The sequence below is a fragment of the Hyaena hyaena genome, unplaced genomic scaffold (assembly GCF_003009895.1).
Source record: "Hyaena hyaena isolate Hyena2069 unplaced genomic scaffold, ASM300989v1 scaffold_425, whole genome shotgun sequence".
Lineage (NCBI taxonomy): Eukaryota > Metazoa > Chordata > Mammalia > Carnivora > Hyaenidae > Hyaena > Hyaena hyaena.
The window spans coordinates 851850-866979 of record NW_024081052.1 but is presented as its reverse complement, the minus strand read 5'-3'; the positions used below and the strand labels follow the sequence as shown (position 1 = coordinate 866979).

The 15130-nt window shown below is 39.3% G+C and overlaps 1 protein-coding gene across 2 annotated transcripts in view; it reads left to right on the top strand.

Moving 5' to 3' along the window:
* The first annotated feature begins 1575 nt into the window (after positions 1-1575).
* The window catches only part of FNIP1 (folliculin interacting protein 1), a 136089-nt gene continuing 122534 nt past the window's right edge, over positions 1576-15130 (top strand). For both annotated transcript variants that reach the window (XM_039252550.1, XM_039252549.1), the window contains exon 1: positions 1576-1741. In XM_039252550.1, the coding sequence (XP_039108481.1) occupies positions 1650-1741 (92 nt within the window). In that variant the 5' untranslated portion in view covers positions 1576-1649. The remainder of the gene's footprint in view (positions 1742-15130) is intronic.

Below are 15130 nucleotides of genomic sequence, written 5' to 3'. Positions count from 1 at the left end.
GTAAGTTACGGACCTTGGTGAATGAATCTTAAGATGAGGACGTTGTATGTCAGCTTCTCAGAGAGACCTTCCTCACCTCCCTCATTTTATTACTTAGTTCTGATTCAGAAGCTAGTCTAAAATTACCTTGTTTACTTGTCTCCTCATATAGAAAGTTAAATCTGTCTTCTTTGTTTACTTTGGATCCCCAGTATCCAGACCAAGGGCACTTAAGCATGTGTGGAATCAATAATTTCTTAATCACCTATTTACAGAGCTTAAAAAAATCTTGTAACAGTGAAACTCATCAGGTAAACCGCTGAAATTCTCAGTCTGCCTATTTCTTTTCTTTTTTATAGAAAAAAAAAGGTCTTCTATAGAGAAGACCCCTTATTTTGGAGTTTAAACCTTAGCTGTAAATTAGTGAGAGTTGGTAGCCACTCAAGGAAAAGACAATTTGATTTGTATGCCTAATTAAATGAAATCTTTCAAGCAGTTTTTTTTCCCTAGCCTTCCAACCACATACCAGTCATTTACTGACATCCATATTTATCACAGATTTTCATCCCACGGTACAAAAATTTCTATTCTGGAGGGGGAGTGGGTGAATAAATGGGGGTACTGAAAATTTATAAGATCAGTTTGATTGGAACCCTGATAAGTTTTGGCGTCCCGGGTTTAATAAGACTGTAAGGTCATTTTCGAGCCATGTTTTTTTCTTTGGAAAACGGTTTTCCTCCTATCAAATCCATTTGTGTACAATTCCATTGTAGGATTCCTCTCTCCCTACATACCTAGACGTTGCGATAAAGCTTAAATCCTGAGCTTCCTGTCATTAGCTCTCACAAAAGGCTAATTCTCAGCGTCTGGGTTCGAGGAGCTGGTGGTAAACCTGAAGGCGGCTGCCCACAATGCCGGGCAGAGGCCTTCTCTGCTGGAGGCCATGGCTGTGGCGGGTGTCTGGGCAGGGTTCTCCACCAGCCACGCGCTGTCAACCTCTGAGCCCACACCCCTCGCGGCCCGGTGCGGGCAAGCCTGTGGCTCCGCACCCAAAGTCTACCCTAGGTCGCGCGCCTTCCCGGCTCAGGGGGCAGCCGGACCCGGCCAGGCGCCAAATGGAGGTACGAAGCGTTGGACGCTGAGGAGTAGAGGGCAGGGAAGGGTCGGCTGCCCGTGGAGCTCTAAGCATCTCTCTTTGTCGTGGGAGCAGGAAGCCGAAGCCTCTGCATTCCAAAGTCTCGGGCGTCGTTCCCGCGCCACCGCGCAGTAGCCTCAGATAACAGCAGACAACGTCACGGAGAAGGACCGCGACCCGAGAGCGTTCCCCCTTCACTTCCCCAACCACCTCTATTCTCCGCCCCTCCCCTCCTTTCCGCGCACACCCCGCCCCGTGAGCTGCCACGTGAGGGAATCCACTCTTTAGCCTATGGGGGCCAGCTCCGCCCCACGCCCCCGCCTTGCCCCCTGCTTTGCGCGCCGCCACGTGATGCGGCTCACTGCCAGCCAATGGACGCCGGTCTTGCCTCGCGCCCCGCCCCGCGCGCCGTGGCCGTTTGAAGTGACTAATTTCTGTCATATGACTGAGGCGCTCATGGGGGTGGCGGGGCGGCTCTAGGAGCGGGGGCCTAGCAAGCGCCCTAAGGAGCGACCCTGGTCTGGCCGTGTTCATCATGGCCCCTACGCTGTTCCAGAAGCTCTTCAGCAAGAGGAGCGGGCTGGGCGCGCCCGGTCGGGACGCTCGGGACCCAGATTGCGCGTTCAGGTAGGGCGCTGCGGGGCGGGGGGAGGGGGGGGCGCGGAGCCGATGGCCTTGTGGGCTTGGGCTCCAGATGTGCAGGGGCCTTCGGTGTTCGTGCTCGCGCAGCAGCGCCGCGCCGGGACTCGGATCTGGGCCCCAATGAGGTGGGGCTGGGCAGCTGGGGACTTGTGCTGGAGGGCTAGAGCGAGGTCCTCCCTCCCCACCACCCCCATCCCTTCGTGGGCCCCTTCCCCCTCCTCCCGGTCGGTTTGTTTACGTCCTGCCCGGCTTCCACGCGCGGCTGTGCCTTCCCCACCGACCACCGCGGCCTGAGCATAGGGTCCACACTCCTTCCTGGCAGCGAGTAGAGTTGGGAGAGGGCTGGGTTGGACCTCAGCCTTCGTCTTCCAGGCTGAGAGTTCTCCCCTCCTCCTCGCGGCCAAGTGGCCCTCTGGGTGCTCCATTCCAGCTTGCTTGCTTTTGTGGAGAGAGCTGCACGTTTTGGGCAACCTTCTGAGGGTAGAAGGCTGGAGGAGCGAGCAGGCAAGGTGCCATTCTTTCAGGTTTCTTGGAAACTAATACTGCGGGTGTGCAGTTGCGGGAAGGAGGGATCTTAGTGTTATCGCAGGAGAAAGGTGAAACCCAAGAGGTTATGATTACTACTGACTGGACTGAAGCAAACGAAGCACGGCCTTAGAATTGCCCATCGACTCATCCCGTTAGAATTTACCAAAAAGGAGTCTAAAAATTGAAAACGGTAGCAAAATATTTTGTGGTATTAGTGGCTTTGTTCATTTTTGGTTGCACTACCTGTTGCTGGGAGAAACTTTGTAGAATTGTTAAGATTTAATGTAATAGAAACGTGAATTCAAGGTAAAATTTAGTCTCCAACCGCATTTGGAGAAGAGATTAGGTATTTCACATAGCCTTCATGCTTGCTGCGGTGTGGAAACTTGTGAATATAACTGGGCTAAATGTCACGTATCTATCACTCAAACCTGGTAGGACAGCAGAGAGCCCAGTTGTTCAGTAGTCGTAGGAAAAAATGAGAGTCTGTTAAATTTTGCAACAGGCAAAAGTTTGAAATGACTGTACCACACTGGTACACGGTTTTTATATTCTTAAAATTATTCACTCTCTCTTTGTAATGCAGGTCACATTACTAAACATTGAGTAACACATGTGGAATTGTAGTAGTAAATGGAAAGAAATTCACTGACTTTTAGACAAAGAAAAAATCACAGTGTGGACGTCTTGGAAAGGTGTTTAGTAAAAGTTTTCTAGGTGTAGGTCTTTTCCACTTGTAAATAAGTGTCTTGCCATGCTTATCTAATGACTTTTAAAAAACACTTCTTTACTGATTTTCTTTTGAAAAATGAAAGTGTAGTCTAGATAATAGTACCTTGAGACATTCAGTAAAGGGGGAGTCATTAGAAAGCAGGTTGAGACTATTAAAAAGGTGACATTTGATTAGGCTTTCTATTTCCGGGCAAAGATTGACTTTGGGCTACTCAGGTTTCCAAGGGTCCCAAGTCACTCCTGTGAAAAACACCTTTTGTCTATTTTTTTTTTAAAAATGTAAAGCCTGCTGTATAGTTGTGTAATACTACTTTAGAGTTGCCAAAGCACTTTCTCATTAGTAATCTCATGTGATATTTCACAACAACCTTGTGAGATAGAACAAGTGGCAGTATAGATAGCTATGTGATCCTTTTCCCAGTGGAAGTAAGAATTATGTGTAAGCCCAGTATGTACAGTACAATTTAGAATGATTGCTTTAAAAAACAAAATGTGTACAAGTGCACATGTGAGAAAATGAAAACGAGTTAACATTCACACAGTTAGTAACTTGCATATCTAGTTAGCCCAGGCATTTTTTTCTTTAAACATCTCCATTGAGCTATAATTTACGTGCAATAAAACTGAGCCATTCTAAGAGCACAGTTCTATGAATTTTGTTATATGTACACAGTTTTGTACTCACTACCCCGGTGAAGTTTTAGAATACTTGCATCCCCAGAAAGTTCCCTTATGCACCTTTGCAGTCTGTTCTTAACCTATGGTCACTCAAGGCAGTCATTCATCTGCTCTAATGACAGAAGTTTTGACTTTTCTACAATTTCCTATAAATGTGATCATATTGTTTATAGCTTTTTCTTTCTGGCTTATTTTAAATCAGAATGATGATTTTGAGATCATCTAAGTTGCACTTATCAGTAGTTCTGTCTGTTTTATTGGTAAGTAGTATTCAATTGTATGGATATACCAAAATGTGTTTATCCATTCACTACCAATTGGCAGTCATTTGGGTGGTTTCCAGATTTGGGCTGTGTCGAACAATGCTGCTAAGGACAGTTGTGTACAAATCTTTATGCGGACATATGTTTTCATATCTCTTGAATGGTTACCTAGGAGTGGGATTGCTGGGTCACATGCTAGGTATATACTTAACTTTTTAAAAATTTGGGGTGCCTGGATGGCTCATTTGGTTGGTTGTCCAACTCTTGATCTTGGGTCAGGTCATGGTCTCAGGGTCATGAGATCCTCCTGCTTTGGGCTCTGTCCCAACAGTGTGGAGCCTGCTTGGGAGATTGTCTCTTTTCCTTCTCTCTTTGCCACTCCCCCACTCATGTGCATGCATTCTCTCTTTCTCAAAATAAATAAATGAACTTCAAGAAGGAAAGAATTTTTTTTTTTAAATTGCCAAACTTTTCTGAAGTATTTGTACCATTTTGTATTCCCACCAACAGTGTGTGAATACTCTGTTTCCTCTCCAATACCTAATATTGCTGGGTTTTTTTTTTAAGAAAAATTTTTTTTGTATTGTAAGAAACACCTAACAATATTTACTGTGTTGACCATTTTGAGTCTTTTTGATTATAACCATTTAGTGGAAATAGTGGGATCTTATTGTGGTTTTGATTTGCATTTCCCTACTAACAAATGATGTAACTCCGCTTTTAGACATTAAAATTTCATGCCAGTATATCATGCTTTCCTTTCTAGAATCCTTTTTTGGTTTTGTTTTGTTTTTGTCAGCTTAAGTTGTTAAATCTGACTTGGACACTGTTGGCCATTGGCAACTAACCATAGTTCAGCCTCTAAGAGTGAGCTTCTAGAGTTAGCAATATGCAAGGTCCAGTGGTAATAAGTCAGAGTAGGGCTCTAGGGTAGGAGAGACTTTTGATATGAAGCTTTAGGAGCCTTAAAATATTGTCTTTCAGGGTTATCCCTTTGGAAAAGATGGTCAGGGATCAACCCCTCCCCTTCAACTTTAACTTTTAAGACCCTTGCCATATAGATTTCTGTGTGCTTTTCTTATCTAAGCTTCTTGAGCTGGAGATGAGTTTGGAAGATATCATAGGGATATTATTTCAGTAATTTATAGAATTAAAACAATAACTTGTTTTCATAGTTTTGAGAATTGGGGAAAGAAGGTGCTTTCTAGGAGCATGTTTTCTCCATCAGGCCACTTTGCAGTGGAAGAAAGAAATAAGTGTAAGTTCAGTAACTATTGTACATATAAAATGATTGCTTTAATTTAAAAATAAAATTCTTGGAACGAAGTCTAATTTGGTGAAGAAGTTTGTTTCAGAGTTAAATGTCTGTAGGACATAATTCATGTTTTATTAAAATAAATTTTTGTACTTTCGTTTTATTCCTAATGCATGAGCGTTTGCTTTTACTGTCTGTATTAGAAATTTTTACCCTGTTGTGACAATCTCTTAATTGTTCTTTTTTCTGTCTCTCTTGCCTTTCTTCAAACTATTCTCAATGCTTCACTCTTTAAAAAAAAAAAGCAAATTCTGATTATGATCTGCATGCAAAATGGTATAGAATTTAATATCTACATTACAGAGTTATTTTAAGGACTCAAAGAGATAGGTCATGTTAAGTACTTAATGCAATGCTTAGCGCATGACATTCAGAAACCAGAAGTTGTTGTGCTTTGAGGATTCCATATTTATTTGTAAAACCATTCTCTTTGGACCCAAATTCCTTAAAGTGGCCCTATATTGTGTGGCTTTTGCAAAGTTTCTAGCCTTGACCCTTTTTTAAAAAATTAACTTAAGGTCATATTAAAAAAAGCATAGCCATTATTCTATTATTGTAGATACTTCTTAATATTATCTTTTCTTAGACTATATTAATATTTTCTAGGGGCGCCTGGGTGGCTTAGTCGGTTGAGCGTCCGACTTTCGCTTCGGTCATGATCTCACGGTTCGTGGGTTCGAGCCCCGCGTCGGGCTCTGTGCTGACTGCCAGCTCAGAGCCTGGAGCCTGTTTTCAGAGTCTGTGTCTCCCTCTCTCTCTGACCCTCCCCTGCTCATGCTGTCTCTCTCTCTCTCTCCTAGAAATAAATAAAAACATTAAAAAAAATATTTTCTTAATTGTTTCAATATGTCTTTTTATAGTAGATTTATTTGAAATAGCCTCTTAAAAGGACCTGCAGGTTACATATACAGTTATGTGGCTTAAGTACTTTTGATTCTATAACAGCCCTCTCCCCCTTTTAAAATAGGATTTGTTCCCTCCTCATCAGGGAAATACAAATCAAAACCACATTGAGATACCACCTCATGCCAGTCAGAGTGGCTAAAATGAACAAATCAGAGAACTCTAGATGCTGGAGAGGATGTGGAGACACGGGCACCCTCCTACACTGTTGGTGGGAATGGAAACTGGTACAGCCCCTCTGGAAAACAGTGTGGAGGTTCCTCAAAAAATTAACACTAGAACTCCCCTATGACCCAGCAATAACACTGCTAGGAATATACCCAAGGGATACAGAAATGCTGATGCCAAGGGGCACATGTACCCCAATGTTCATAGCAGCACTCTCCACAATAGCTAAAACATGGAAAGAGCCTAAGTGTCCATCCACAGACGAATGGATCAAGAAGATGTGGTTTATCTATACCATGGAATACTACATGGCAATGAGAAACAATGAAATCTGGCCATGTGTAGCAACATGGATGGACCTTGAGGGTGTTATGCTGAGCGAAATAAGTCAGGCAGAGAAGGACAAATACCGTATGTTTGCACATATAGGTGGATTAGGAGGAACTAAACAGAGGACCATGGGGGAGAAGAAGGGGAAAAATAGTGGGGGAGAGGGAGAGAGGCAAACCATGAGAGACTCTTGAATGCTGACAAAAACAGAACTGATGGATGTCGGGGGTGGGGGGGGGGAGGGGGGATGGGCCTGGAGGAGGACACTTGTGGGGAAGAGCACTTTTTTTCTTTTTAATAGAAATATCCCATAGATGATTGTTGTATACTTCCTTTCCATTAGAGTTACATAGTGTCAAGTTGTCCCCCTTTTAGTTATGCTTAGATTGATGGGTAATTTCATATTGTATCAGCCTTGTTTTTCCATGAGATTCCCCTTTCACTAATGGTTTTAGCATTTTTTGTTGATTATTGTCTGAATCTACTAGCTTGTTAGGGGTTGTGAAATGGTGATATCCTGATTCTTTAATTCTTCCCACATTTATTTCCTGGAGGATATTTCTCTTACCACCTATTTGGCTGCTCTTTGCTACAGGAAAGGTAACCTGTAAATTTGATTGTTTGCCTTTATCATTTGTCAGAATAATTTATAAAGAGTTGTTTAGTGAAAATTTTCACTTTAATTTTCTTTTTTTGTCATCATAAGCTTCTGGATTTTGATGTATTTTATTATAGTCAAATTGTCCCATATTTGGCCCATGGAAGACTTGTCAAGTTGACTTCTGTGTCCTTGTGACAGGATCTCTTTAATCTTTGATAACTTCTACTTTCCTTTGGCCTTTTCTTTTCTTTTTTTTAAAAATTTTTAATGTTTTATTTATTTCTGAGATAGTGTGCGCATGGGAGGGTCAGAGAGAGAGGGAGATACAGAATCCAAAGCAGGCTCCAGGCTCTGAGCTAGCTGTCAGCACAGAGTCTGATGCAGGGCTCAAACCCACCAACTGTGAGATCATGACGTGAGCTGAAGTTGGATGCTCAACCAATTGAGCCACCCAGGTGCCCCTCCTTTGGCCTTTTCTTAATCCCCTTTCCCTGTAATATGATTTTATCACCTTGGATATGTTTTAGATTCTGTGTTGTACCATGCAGTGCTGTTCCTTGTTCTTGACATAGTCATCTGTACCTTTTTTGTTTAGCTTTTTGTAGTGATCGTCTGGATTCATCCTAATTGTCCTTCCTCTGGGAAGCTTTTTCTGATTTCTCCCTGACTGAATTAAGTTTTACTGCAATTTTCTTCTGTAGCATAATGCATTTCTTACTGTGACATCTGTTGCTATTGTCATTATTTGTCTGTATCTCTCTTCTTTGCTTACTGGTGTTCTCTTCAACTTTAAGGTGGATTTTAAGAGTTAAAACCCTGTAGAGGCTCCTGTTAGATTGTTTGTGGGGAACATATACCTGGGTTTCTGGCTGGCGCCTTGGGATTGGTGCCATTTTTGGAGGAAGAGGATATAAGATTGTAGAAGCATGTGTGTATCAGTAGCATCTTTCTCCCTTATTCTGTATCATAAAACACGGTTTATATTCATCATAGCTTTTTTTTTTTATAACTTACCACCAATTCCTGCCCCCCCCTCCAAGTTCACATTGTTGTGCCAGTATTCAGCACAGTGCCTGAACATATGCTTAGTAAATATTTATAGAATGAATGTATGAAATAATTTCAAGGGCAAGGGGGAGAGTCAAAAGTTCTATTTTGGACATTTGGTCTAGTTTTACTTGGCACTGAGATACCAATTTGAGATGTCCAGTTGACAGTAATAAAGTAAATCTAGAATACTTGGCATGGATTGGTTCACAGTAGAGTTGGGACTGGAGATAGGAGTTTGAGTTCATGGTCACATTAAAACTAAGGGAAGGGATGAGGTCATTTAGGAAAAGGTGTAGACTGAGTATTGGAAAGAACAGGGCTTTGCTGTTAAGAAATTTAAAAAGTACAGAGGTAGGAGAGGAAAGTCTTTTCTACAGAAGAAAATGGTAAGAGAAACCATGGGAAAGCCAGGGGTATGTGGTGTTAGGAAAACTCTACCAGGAAATGTTTGAAAAATGATGGTATAATGAACTCTTGTATGCTGGTGGCTGACAGGTCTCGTGAGACGACAAACAGAAAAGTGTCTATTGGATTTATCACCTTGGAGATAATTAGAAACCTTAATTTAATTTTTTTTTGAGGTGAGCATGTTTAGGGGAGAAAGTGAGATAGATGTGGAATAATTAAATAAAATAAATTAGGTGAAAAATGGCTTCACTGCTAATGCTTTTTGTTTTTGTAGGCAAAACCTGTAGTGCTGTGTTATTTTTTCACTTTCAGAATTATGATTTTATATTACATTTTAAACTTCTGAAGTTCTTAAGCTGGCTTTTTAATGTCAATATTTGTAAGAATTGTAGTTCAGAAATTTTGTTTTTTTAAATGTGATTTCTAAGGTTTTGCTGCTTTTACAAGAGCTTTTGTTATTTAAAAAATACCACTCTTTCACAATTTATACCTTTCAATTCTATGTTAGAAATAGTAGAAAGTTTTAATATTTATAGAGAATTCTGTGGGATCATATCTTTCATATTAAAGTGGGAAGCTGAGGGGTGCCTGGGTGGCTCAGTCAGTTGGGTGGCCGACTTCGGCTCAGGTCATGATCTTACAGTTTGTGGGTTCGAGCCCCACGTCAGGCTCTGTGCTGACAACTAGCTCAGGGCCTGGAGTCTGTTTCAGATTCTGTGTCTTCCTCTCTCTCTGACCCTCCCCTGCTCATGCTGTCTCTCTCTCAGAAATAAATAAAACATTAAAAAAAATAAAGTGGGAAGCTGAGATTTATAAGTAATTTCATGTTAATGCTCTCTGGCAGCAATATTTGGTCCTAAGAGTCTAACTTTGCAGTAGAATTGCAAACATTATATTTTATTCTTAACTTGTTTTGCTTTTCTGTCTCTAAGTGATTGTATTAGATTTATCTTTCAGAACCCTGTTTATTGAGAGAAAATAGGTGATTGAAATATAGCTTTAGTATTCAGATTCTAAAACCTGAACCTCAAAGGGACATTTTAATTTTATTTATTTATTTATTTATTTATTTATTTTTATTTATTTTTTTTTTTGGGACATTTTAATTTTAAGATAGAGGTGTAGGAAGATCCTGAATTCACCTCCTCTCAATGGACACAGCAAATCTACATCTGCATTTGAAATAATTTCCTCTGAAAAAGTTCTGGAAACCAGACAAACAGTGCCTCTACAGCAAAGGCAAAAGGGCCACACTAAGAGGAGTATGAGAGGCAGAGATAACACTCTTTCCAGAAATCCCAACCCAGGTAGAGTGATCTACAATCAGGAGGGGATCTTAAAAATCTTTCCGCCGAGGAGCAAGTGTTTTCTACTCCACATCAGGTATCCCAACCCTTGGGTTCTGCACAGTAGAAACAAGCCCCCAAAGTGGAGGACCTGTGAAGATTATGTCCAGGAGAACCATAGAACTTTAGGACATGGAGAACCTTCTCTTAAAGATCTTGCGGGCAGACTCACTCATTCTAGGACCTAGCAAAAAATGAGCAGATTGAAAAGCACCTGGACCATATGTGAAGGAGAAAGTCTTAATCTTTAATCTTAAAGGGACTGCCAGAAGGTCATGAACCTGTTGGGACTCTCTCTGGTGACAGAAGTGCTGGCGGATGCTATTTCTGTCATCTCAGTCTTTCTTGTTAATGCCAGCATGGGTGGGCACCATTTTGACAGTCTCCTAACCTGCTAGTTCAGGTAGGCATGTTCCACCCCCACGTGCCACATCACAGCCAACCTGCAAGCATCTCACACCCTGTGAGCTGCAGCTACAAAGAATGTAATATAGACAATATAGAATGATGAAGTGGTTAATTTAGCTAGAAGATGTAGCGTTTATCAATATATATGCACTCAGCATAGAAGCACTAAAATATATAAAGCAAATATTGAAAGACCCAATGAGAGGAATTTACCACACAGTAATAGTAGACTACATTAATACCCCACTTACATCAATGGATAGATAACCTAGACAGTATTGATAAGGAAACATTGGTCTTAAATGATATGTTAGACCAGATAGATTTAATAGATCTATAGAGAGAATATTCCATTCAAAAGTAGCAGACACAGTATTGTCAAGTCCACATCAGACATTATCCAGGATAGATCACATTAGGTCCCAGAACAACTCTGAATAAGTTCAAAAAAATTGAAAGCATTTCAAGCATTTTTTCAGCCACAGTGGTATAAAGCTAGAAATCAATTACAAGAAAAAAATGGAAAAACCATAAAATATGGAGATTAAACAGTGTGCCACTGAGGAACCAGTTGGTCATTGAGGAAGTCAAAGGAGAAATAAAAGAATATCTAGAGACAGATGAAAACCGAAATATGACATGCCACAATCTTTGGGATGCAACAAAAGTGGTTATAGAAGGGAACTTCATAGCCATAAAGACCTGCCTCAAGAAACATGAAAAATCTCAAACAATCTAACTTTACACATAAAGGAAATAGAAAAACAAAACAAAACAAAACAAAACAAAACAAAACAAGTGATACCCAAGTTAGTAGGAGTAAGGAAATAGTAAATATCTGAGTGGATAGCAGTGAGAGACAAAAAGACCATCAGTGATGCTAAGAGCTGGTTTTTTAGAAGGATAAAAATGACAAACCTTTAGCTAGACTCCCTAAAGAAAAAAGAGGGCTCACATGAATAAAATCAGAAATTGGAGAGAAGTTACAACTGATACACTACAGAATGCAAAAAATCACAAAAAACTTCTATGAACAATTATACACCAATAAATTGAACAACCTAGAAGAAATGGATAAATCCCTAGAAACCTACAGTCTTCCACTTGGATCCTTGGGCTGCTTCCATACCTTGGCTATTGTAAATAATGATTCCATAAACATAGGGGTGCATGTATCCCTTTGAATTAATATTTTTGTATTCTTTGGGTAAATACCCAGTACCGCAATTGTTGGATCATAGGGTAGTTTATTTTTAACTTTTTGAGGAACCTCCATACTGTTTTCCAGAGTGGCTGCACCAGTTTGCATTCCCGAAAATAGTGCAACAGAGTTCCCCTTTCTCTGCATCGTGGCCAACACCTATTGTTTCTTGTGTTGTTGATTTTAGCCATTTGACATGAGTGAGGTGATATCTTATTGTTGTTTTGATGTGCATTTCCCTGATGATAAATGATGTTGAGCATCTTTTTATTTGTTGGCCATCTGTATGTCTTCTTTGGAGAAATGTCTGTTCATGTCTTCTACCTATTTTAAATTGAATTATTTGTTTGTTCGTTGTTGACTTTGGTAAGTTCTTTATTTTGGATGCTAACCCTTTTTCAGATAGGTCATTTGCAAATATCTTTTCCCATTCTGTCGGTTGCTTTTTAGTTTTGTTGATTGTTTCCTTATTGTTTTGTTGTTTTATTTTATTATTATTTTTTAAATGTTTATTTTTGAGAGAGAGAGAGTGAGTGAGCATGAGCAGGGGAAGGGCAGAGACAGAGGGACAGAGGATCTGAAGTGGGCTCTGCCCTGACAGCAGCGAGCCCAGCATGGGGCTTGAACCCACCGACTTCGAGATCATGACCTGAGCTGAAGTTGGACGCTTAACCTACTGAACCACCCAGGAACCCAGCCTTTTATTTTGGTGTAATACGAATAGTTTATTTTTGCTTTTGTTACCCTTGCCTCAGGAAGCATATCTAGAAAGAAGTTACTATTGCTAATGTCAGACAAGTTATTGCCTGTATTCTCTTCTAGGACTTTTATGGTTTCAGGTATCCCATTTATGCATTTTAATCCATTTTGAATTTATTTTTGTGTATGGTATAAGAAAGTGGTCTAGCTTCGTTGTTTTACATGTTGCTTTTCAGTTTTCCCAACATTTGTTGAAGAAACTTTTTCCTACTGGATATACATGCTTTGTTGAAGATTAATTGTGTAATCATGGGTTTATATCTGGATTTTCTATTCTGTTCCATTGACCTATGTGTCTGTTTTCATGCCAGTACCATACTGTTCTGATTATGACCACTTTGTAATATATCTTTAAATCTGGAATTGTGATGATGCTTCCAGCTTTGTTTATGTTTTTCAAGTTAGTTGTGCTGTTTGGGGTCTTTTCTGGTTCCATAGAAATGTTAGGATTATTTGTTCTAGTTTTGTAAAAAATGCTGCTAATATTTTGATTGAGATTGCCTTAAATCTTTAGGTTGTTTTGGGGAGTATTGACGTTTTAACCATATTTGATTTTTCAATCCATGAGCATGGAATATCTTTCCTTTTCTTTGTGTCATCTTGAATTTCTTTAATCATTTTTTATACTTTTCATAGTACAGGTCATCACCTCTTTGATTAGGTTTATTCCTAGGTATCTTATTTTGAATGCAGTTGTAAATGGGATTATTTTCCTAATTTCTCTTTCTACTGCTTTGTTCCTGATCTACAGAAATGCACAGATTTCCATAAATTGATTTTGTATCCTGTGACTTTACTGAATTTGCTGATGAGTTCTAGCAGTTTTTTGGTGAAGTCTTCTGGTTTTTCTCGATATAGTATGATGTCACTGCAAATAGTGAAAGTTTTATTTCTTCCTTATCGATTTGGATTACTTTTATTTTCCTGTCCGATTGCTGTGGCTAGGGCTTCCAGTACTGTGTTGAGTAAAAGTGGTGAGAGTGGACATCCTTGTCTTGAACTTAGAGAAATAGCTCTGTTTTTCCCCCATTAAGGATGATGGTGGGTTTTTCATAGATGTTCTTTATCATGTTGAGGTATGTTTCCTCTAAACATATTTTGTTGAGTTTTTTTTTTAACCTTGAATGGATGTTGTACTTTGTCAACTGCTTTTTCTGCATCTATTGTAATGATCTTGTGGTTTTTATTTTATCTCCTGTTGATGTGATGTATCACATTCATTGATTTGTGAATATTGAACCATGCTTGCAACCCAGGAATAATTCCCCCTTGATTGTGGTGATTTTTAAAATGTATTGTTGAATTTGGTTTGCTGGTATTTCATTGAGAATTTTTGCATCTGTGTTCATCAGGAATATTGGCCTGTAGTTTTCCTAATTTTTAGTGGTGTCTTTTATCTAGTTTTGGTGTCAGGGTAATGCTGACCTCATAGAATGAATTTGGAAGTTTTCCTTCCTCTTCTAATTTTTGGAATAGTTTAAGAATAGATATTAACTCTTTTTTATGACTATCTGGTGCTGGACTTTAGTTTTTTGGAACATTTTGTGTTACTGACTAAATTTCTTTTCTGGTCATTGGTTGTTTATTTGAATCTTTATTCTTTTTTTCTTCAGAAGTTTGAATGGAGGTTTATCAGTTTTGTTGATTTTTTTCCCTCCAAAGAACCAGCTCCTGGTTTCACTGAACTGTTGTATCGTTATTTCAGTTTCTATGATTTATTTTTGCTCTCATCTTTACTATTTTCTTCCTTCTGCTGCTTTTAGGTTTTATTTGTTGTCCTTTTTTTAGTTTTTTTTAGGCATAAGATTAAGCTGTGTGTTTGAGATTTTTCTTGCTTCTTAAGGCAGGCGTGTGTTACATAAACTTCTCTCTTAGAACCACTTTTGCTGCATCCTAGAAGTTTTGGACTATTGTGTTTTCATTTTTACTTGTTTCCATATACTTTCTGATTTCTTTTTTTTTCTTTGTTGACTCATTCATTGTTTAGTAGCATGTTATTTAACCTCCATGTGTTTGTGATCTTTCTAAATTACTTCTTGTGGTTGACTTCTCGTTTCATAGCATTATGGTCAGGAAGTATGCATGGTATGATTTCAGTATTCTTGAATTTGTTGAGGTTTATTTTGTGGACTAATGTGTGATCTGTTCTGGAGAATTTTCTGTGTGTGACTGAACAGAATGTGTATGGTGCTGTTTTACGATGGAATGTTATGAATATATTTGTTAAATTCATCTGTTCCAGTGTCATTAAGAGCCATTGTTTCTTTGTTGATGTTCTGTTTAGATGATCTATCTATTCACATAAGTGAAGTGTTAAAGTCCTCTAGTCTTATTGTATTATTATCAACTAGTTCTTTTATTATTATTAGCTATTTTATGTATTTAGGTGCTCCTATGTTGGTTGGGTGCATAAATATTTACAATTGTTATATCTTCTTGTTGGATTATGTCCATCATTGTTGTTGTTATTATTATTATTATAATATAGTGTCCTTCTTTGTCTCCTGTTAGTGTCTTTGTTTTAAAGTCTGTTTTGTTTGATATAAGCTTTGTTACTCTGGTTTCCCTTTGACATATATTTCCATGATAGATGTTTCTCCATCCCCTCACTTTCAGTCTGCAGATGTATATAGTCTAAAATGGGTGTTTTGTAGGTAGCACATAGATGGGTCTTGTTTTTTAAT